The following is a 7853-nucleotide window of genomic DNA, read 5'->3' on the forward strand; positions in this document are numbered from 1 at the left end:
CACTCTTGATCTATTGAGAAGTTTTCTAAACTCAATCTAGCTTCATATTTTATATTGTTTGATTATCTTTTTATTAAGCTAGTGTTCATATTGAGTTTAGTTGATTTTATTATCTCTTTGTTCACACACAACCTATTGAGCTTATTGTATTTACATTCATAGTATAATTTTGGGTTGTGAGATTAGTGACTTAGAGTTGTGCTTAATTGAGTTCTCACCTTGTTTAGAGAACAAATCATTTGATTTATATTGTGCTTATTGTGAGGATTCACTTGTAATACACTTGTACACCGAGAGAAGTGTGTGGTGAGAGACGGGGTCGAATCCAAGAGGAGTGGCGTCGGTTGACGTGCCTAGGGAGAGGTTGTAACCGAGCACTTGAGGAGGAGGACACGGGCTAGGACCAACACTTAGTGTGTGAGGTGTGATTACATAGTGATTGTATTGTGAGGTGTAAACGTTGTTCGGGTGAACGTAGAAAACCCGGTTGTGATAGTGGAGATCTCCTCGAGGTGAGGAGCGGGGGCGTAGGTCGTGGGGACCGAACCTCGTAAACATATCGTTTTGTTTGTGATTGCATTGGCGTTCTTATTCTTGTTTTCATATCTTATATCGCCTTTGTGTATTGCTCATCATATTACCCTATCACTTGTGTAGATTGTTTATTTTACCCTTGTGTTAGTTTATATATCCTTGCTCATATACTTGTAATATCTCATTGATAGGATATATTCATTTGTTCATATTGCCTTATCCTAGCTAATGTATCTTATTGCATTTTATTCTTGCTAGGATATTTTGTTATTAGTTTTAATTGGCATAAAATCGGATTAGATTAGCATAAGACCCTAATCACCCCCCTCTAGGGTCTAACACATTGAAAAAACATGTGATGTGATTTGTGGATGATTCTTCTATGTGAGGATAAGCTTGTATAACTTGGGTCGTTTTGTACTTAGTTTGAACTTAATTTTCACATTGTTTGAAGTCAGTTTGAACTCAATTTTGTGCTATGTTTGTACTCAATTATGAGCTTGTTTGTGGTCAGTTTTGTCCTCAAATTTTAGCTTATTTGTGGTTATTTTGTACACTATTATGATTTGTGCTCAGTTTGTAGTGTGTGTCTGCTAAGCTTGTTTGTTCAGTAGGTGGGGGTAGATCATAATATGTAACATCCTTTTACTCTTGAATCATTTAACTTTCGTATTTTGCATAGTTTGGCTGATAGGAGTATGTGCTCTGATTAGTACATAAAAAAATAGAAGTTATCATGGCCGTGCTCAGCATCAACAAATTCTTAGGAGCTGACTTCTCATGAGTCAACATGGCCAACAAATTCTTATCATGACAGTGCTCAGCATCAACAAAATAGAAGTTATCATCAGCCTTAAAGCTCACAAACGGTCGATTTGGTCTCTGGCGGCCTAACATCTGAGAACTTGATCGTCTTGGGGATCGACGTAGCCAACCATGACAGCATTTCAACATCAAAAGTCGTTGAACATGGTTTCCATTTTAGCTTGTGAATATATAGGCTCACAAACCAATGAAGAGCTACAGTTGTGGATGCACTGAGGAAAATAACGAATATGCAAACAGATGCAAAAAATAACAACATTCCAACTTTTCCAGCAAAAAATGAATCAATTAAGGTTGCACGGATATGTATACCAGTAACAAATACAACATAATACGTATATACAATATCCCAAAAAAGCCACAGATGCAAATACTTCATGAATACACACATTAAACAATTTCACCATAAACACAATTAGAAGAAACTAGCCAACAATTACCTCCAAAGTTTCAACCAAAGTTACATCTTACATCCAGGTGTTCTAAAAAATTACAGTCATTTTCATGTTTCAAAATAGAAAAAGTTACAACCAAAGTTAATGTCGATACATGTAGACTGAGATCCAAGATGCTCCAACAACCTGTGCTCCAACCAAAGAATTTCTCCTTCAAAATATGTACATCCTCGTCAGCCAACTATCTACATTCCCATCTATATTAAATTTCTCCTTCAAAATCTTCCAACGTTCCTCACAATTGTGAATAGTGCTAGCTCGGTACCACTTATCAATATATGTAAAATTCTCATCTCTATTGTGCTTTCATTGGAAGTTGCTGCTCGGCAATATGTCTGCCAATATGCCAAGAACAAAAACGGTGGCGGGTATTAGGAAAAACTTGTTTGATAGCTCCTCCTATTTGTGCATCTTGATCAGTAATAATTGCTTTTGGTGCAACCCCATGCATGCATTTTAGCCATTGAGTGAACAACCAAATAAAGGTATCCTCCTGCTCATCTGCAAGTAACGCACAACCAAAGAGAATGGACTGCCGATGATGATTTACACCTGTGAATGGAGCAAACGGTAGGCTCAAATGATTGGTTTTATATGTGACGTCGAACACCACTACATCTCCAAAACTTAAGTAAGAAGATCTTGATCTCCCATCAGTCCAAAACACGCTCCTTATAGTCCCCGACTGATCCAGCTCTATGGAAAAATAAAATTCTGGATCGATTTCCTTCCTATCTTGAAAATTCTTTATGATGGATATGCATTCATTGCCAATGTTGTTCTTCCTAATAGTTCTGATGTGATCAATACATTGTTGTGCAGTAATATATTCTTCATCAATGATGCCTTTGCCTGTGGGAATAATGATTCCACACTTTATCAGGGCTCGATAATAGATGGGTTAGGTGCTCTCCCTCAAACTTCGTTACAATCCATGTCTTAGAGGAAGTCAACTTAATCTTCATTCTTGCGGGACAATCCACTCTAGTATCTGGACGGCGATTGACAAGTTTCCCACAATCTCTCTTATCTGATAACCTTTTTCTCCCTGCCTTGTTACAAACAAAAACTTGAGAAATAATTTCTCTTGTCTTTCTTGACTTATCAGCAGTTTCCTTACGGATTCCAAAACCCATTTTTTTGGCATAAGAATTGTAATAGTTGTATGCCTCCTCCAATGTAGCAAATTCTTTTCCTTCGTATGGCGCCTCTCCTATGAAAGTCATCTCATTCGGGCCTACAAGAGCTATATGCAATTCACCATCAACATCCATGAAATTTTGGGTATAATTTTTACTTAGTCCAATGGGTAGCACATCATCTGTTTCAACATTCATTGTCCTCTCATCGCCCTGAAACAATTATCATTATGTTACAAACGTCGAGAAATTATATACTAATGATGCAAGTTTATAACCACACTGCAGTAAAATTGTTTCCAGGATTCGAAAGTATTAGAGTATTTATTTATTTACAGCCTATGGCACAACTAATTAGATCCACCGCTTGAAATTTCTTATCAATGACATGATAATTTTGGGTAATTACAAACAACAAAGAAAAATTATACCTTGATCTACAGAATTCTTACTGACGCATGTAACTGCTTATGAGAATGTAAACCTAATAAAACTAGCACGTGTAGAAAAGGAACATTATCATATTAATGAGTACGGAACATTAAATGACAATAGCAACAAAACCAGTGTACAACATATTTTGAGGACAACAGAAACTGTCTGCACATATTCTTTTCCCCCTCAGAAATTGTCCGCAATTAGCATAATAACCCAGAAAAGCATTAGCATAATAACGCAATTAGCATAAAAATTCAAGTCATCCCCAATTCACAGCAGAATTGAAATCTTAACAGGTTTTGTCGAGACTGTACCAAAAATACCTGCGTCGACGTCGGATGCGAGAGAGGAAGAAGTGATGGGCCTTCGACGGGGGAGATCGGCGTCGGCGTCGACATAGGGAGGAGGGAGGGTGTCGGTCTTGACAGCGGGAGGCGGAAGGGGGGCGTCGGCGTCGGTCTTGACAGCGGGAGGCGGAAGGGGGGCGTCGGCGTCGGTCTTGACAGCGGGAGGCGGAAGGGGGGCGTCGGCGTCGGTCTTGACAGCGGGAGGAAGAAGTGGGTTTGGCCGGAGGGCGGGGAAGGAAGGAGGGGCTGTCTGACGGGAGACAGGAGGCGTTGTCGAGAGCCCACCGGGGGGGAGGACGAAAAGTGTTGTATGGCAGGTGGGTAATTTTGGGAGAAGGGGGAGAGAGAGAGAGATGGCGCTCACGAGGGCAGGGGGTGGGTTTTTTTTCGATCAGGCTTGATGAGCCTGGTCCATCGCATATCTCAAGCAAAGGGTTTTTGCAAAATAACCATCCCAGCATTGATTAAACCCATTAAAAACCAGATCAGTGCATGAAGATCTGTCCCATCGGCTGGCCAATAGGAGGAAACTCCCTCCTATAGTCAAGTGACCTCCCATTAATCCTCATATATATATATATATAAACGTACTATATATATATAAATATAGTTAAAATATATAATATATACTATTATAGACTATAAATACTATAACTACTATAGTATAATAACACTATCGTATATATAATATAATACTACCTTGGAGAGGATTAATAAAAACCTCCTTTAGCCATAGAAAACTAAAAACCAATATCATCCATTGGATCTAGATGAATCCAATGAAACAGTCAACAGACACATGCATTAATTATATGCATTAATTACCTCAACGAACACAAATCTGGATTCACTACAGTGAAAAACGTGTTCGTTGAGGTAATGAATCTGGATTCACTGCAGTGAATGACATGTTCGTTGAGGTAATGAATCTGGGTTCACTGTAGTGAATCTGGATTCATTGCATTGAGGTAATTAATGCATGTGTTTAATGAGGTAATTAATGCATGTGTCTGTTGACTGTTTGATTGAATTCTAGCCATTGGATGATATTGGTTTTTAGTTTTTAGGCTAAGGAGGTTTTTATTAGAACCTCCCCTATATATATATATATAACAAAGCCTATTATTTTGCAAGTGTCCATCGGCAGTTGCTAAAAGCAACTATTGTTTGAAATTTTCCAAAAAGAATGGTGATGTGGACCATGTGGTGTTGGGATTCTCCCCAAATCGATCTCATAACTGAGGAGTGCATGGTTCTATTGCTAGGAAAATCGAAAGGTAAGTTAACATTACAAAGGGTGAACATTTGAAGGGCTAATGCATAAGAATATAAAATGATGCATATTAATGGTTCTTGAACTTTCTTTTTGGAGACCATAAAAGGGATGCGCTAGTGTTGAGATTTTCGAGAAAGTCATCTCCTCGTGATTAGGGAGGATCATCATAGAACTCTTCAGTGATTGGTGTTTTTGGATTCTTTGAGTCATGTAGTGTGATGATACGCGTCTTAGAGCTTCTCGAGTTCCTTAAGAAACATGAAATATTTATGAGAGGGTTTTTAAATTTCGTCCATGCAAAACTTATTTCTCCTAGAATCATTCTAACTGAAATTGTTAATAAGATAAGTATCGTAAGATGGTTTAAAGATAAATGTTCATACGATACTTTAAGATATACAAGATTCACACATGACATCTCAACCAAACATGAAAAACACTACCGTCAAAAGATAAATGTTAATAAGACAGTTCAAAGATAAAAATGGCTATAACTTCTTAGCAGTGTATTTGCAAATAAGTCTAATTTTAATCCGTCTGACAATTACTTCGCTCTCTTTTTTTCTTCATCTACTTCCACTCAAACAAATCTTCTGGCCGGTCCACTCAGATTTTAATTAAGCAATAACAAAATGTAAACGCGCTACCCGTGTGCCAATTTTTTTTTAAAACGACATCGACACAACACCTAATCACTCTGTGAAACATCACAATACGCAAATTAACGTGCGTGCAAGTTATGTTAGTCATGTACAACTTTAATATTTGGGAAAAATGCTTCCCCAGCCCCCAAATTCGTAACAAGTATGCTCCTCCCTCCCAAGACTTTTTCAACGCTCTAAAAACCCCCAAATTCGTAATAACTATGCTCTGAGCCCCCAAAACACAAAGCCCAAGAATTTTACACAGGTAAAGACTATAATACCCATTCTCTCTCTAATATTATATTCGTAATAACCATACAATCTGTCCTCTCTCCCTCCTCCCTCCCCCACCATTTTTGCCCTTGCCCCCTCCGTCCCTTCTGCAACCCTCGTGGCGGCCGAAGCTCCTCTCCGGTCTCACGCCTCGACCCCTCGCCTCCGCTCGCCGAGATCCTCCGTGTCCACCGCCGATCCCAACGCGGCCTCCGCTCGACCCCTTGCCTCTGTTCCCAACCCAATCCCTCCTCCCCCGGACGCCACATCAAACCCCTCTCTCCATCCCTCAGGTCCATCATCCCCCACCATCTATAGTGCTGTCGTTCTTGAAAATTATTGTACTTTATGTCTTTTCATACAACTTGTGCGTGTGTGTTAAATACTTCATTCATCTTTTTCTGCAGGGAAATTTACCGTGGTTGTTAAGGTTATACGCGTTGCTTGTTAAGGTTACGTGTTGGTTGTTAAGGTTATACGCGTTGCTTGTTAAGGTTATACGCGTTGGTTGTTAAGGTTTCGGGTTGCTTGTTAAGGTTACGCGTTGGTTGTTAAGGTTATGGGTTGCTTGTTAAAGTTACGTGTTGGTTGTTAAGTTTAACCGTAACCTTAACAAGTAATCCGTAACCTTAACAACCAACGTGTAACCTTAGCAAGCAACCCGAAATCCGTAACCTTAACAACCAACGTGTAACCTTAGCAAGCAACCCGAAACCTTAACAACCAACGCGTATAGCTTTAACAACCAACACGTGATCTTAACAACCAACGTGTAACCTTAACAAGCAACCTGTAACCTTAACAACCAACACGTAAATCGTTTGGCTTTTGAAAATTCGTAACCTTAACAACCAACACGTAACCTTAACAAGCAACCTGAAACCTTAACAACCAACGCATATAACTTTAACAACCAACACATAACCTTAACAACCAACGTGTAACCTTAACAAGCAACCTGTAACCTTAACAACCAACACATAAATCGTTTGGCTTTTGAAAATTTCATTAAAATTAAAAGTGAAATATTATTACAAAATCTAGCTCACTCCCACTACCTAAAACAAATGTATGCATCATCGTCTTCTTCCTCTACCCTGTCAACGGTCTCAAAACCATGGCAGTCCACCTCCTCAGTGAGTGTTGAGTGGTAAAATGAAAGTAATCATACATTGCACAGTTTTATGTGGTGCTGTAAGCATGAATTTTCTGAAGGAAAGTATAGAATTGTTACTGTTTTTTATTTTTATGAAGTTATGAATTATTATAGTAGAAGTACAAAAAATTAAAGCTTTTTTTCTATTTCCTTCCTTTTTTTATTTTTATGAAGGTTTTACGGGTTGCTTGTGAATGTTACGTGTTTGCTTATTAAGGTTACACGTTGGCTGTGAATGTTACGCGTTGATTGTTAAGGTTACGGGTTGGTTGTTAAGGTTACGGGTTGGTTGTTAAGCTTAATCTTCACAATTAACGCGTAACCTTAACAAGCAAACCGTAACCTTAACAAGCAATACGTAACCTTAACAAGCAACCCGTAATCTTAACAACCCGTAACCTTAACAACCGTAACCTTATCTAGCAAATAGAAAAGATAACTATCATTGGGTACATGTATACTAAACGTGAAGAAAGAAAATACCGTTGATGCAAGAGAGAAGATGCATTCTTTTTCGAACAGGAAAACTTATTTTGAAGGGCGAAAATAAAAAAAGAAAAAGATCCCAAAAAGAAAACATGTGACAGGAAGAAACTCTGTTGCTAGTAAATCTAGATGCATTAGTTTCAGAAGCTACAAAGCAACATCAAGTTCGCACGTGTCATTACGAGATCAATTCAATCATTAGCCATCTCTCTGCTCCTCTTCGCTAGGTTGCGCTCCAGCTTGTGTGCATCCTGGTGTCCTCCAAGAGCTTGGGCGCTGT

The 7853-nt window shown here is 38.8% G+C and overlaps 1 protein-coding gene across 1 annotated transcript; it reads right to left on the minus strand.

Annotated features, from left to right (window-relative positions):
- Positions 2110-6243, minus strand: LOC109845951 (protein FAR1-RELATED SEQUENCE 7-like). Its single transcript, XM_020415178.1, has 3 exons — positions 6160-6243; positions 2791-3166; positions 2110-2666 (listed from the first exon to the last, which is right to left on the minus strand). Exons 1-3 carry the CDS (start codon positions 6241-6243, stop codon positions 2110-2112), a joined length of 1017 nt encoding a protein of 338 aa, XP_020270767.1.

Source organism: Asparagus officinalis, chromosome 6 (assembly GCF_001876935.1).
Source record: "Asparagus officinalis chromosome 6, Aspof.V1, whole genome shotgun sequence".
Classification (NCBI taxonomy): domain Eukaryota; kingdom Viridiplantae; phylum Streptophyta; class Magnoliopsida; order Asparagales; family Asparagaceae; genus Asparagus; species Asparagus officinalis.

What these genes read in the sequence shown, in the direction of transcription:
- LOC109845951 (XM_020415178.1), bottom strand. Translation starts at nt 6,243, where the DNA reads ATGGTGGGGGATGATGGACCTGAGGGATGGAGAGAGGGGTTTGATGTG. An exon ending in GGATTGGGTTGGGAACAGAG is followed by an intron (nt 3,167 to 6,159) that starts GCAAGGGGTCGA and finishes TAATTGTTTCAG; the next exon opens with GGCGATGAGAGGACAATGAA. An exon ending in TCCAGATACTAGAGTGGATT is followed by an intron (nt 2,667 to 2,790) that starts GTCCCGCAAGAA and finishes TTATTCCCACAG; the next exon opens with GCAAAGGCATCATTGATGAA.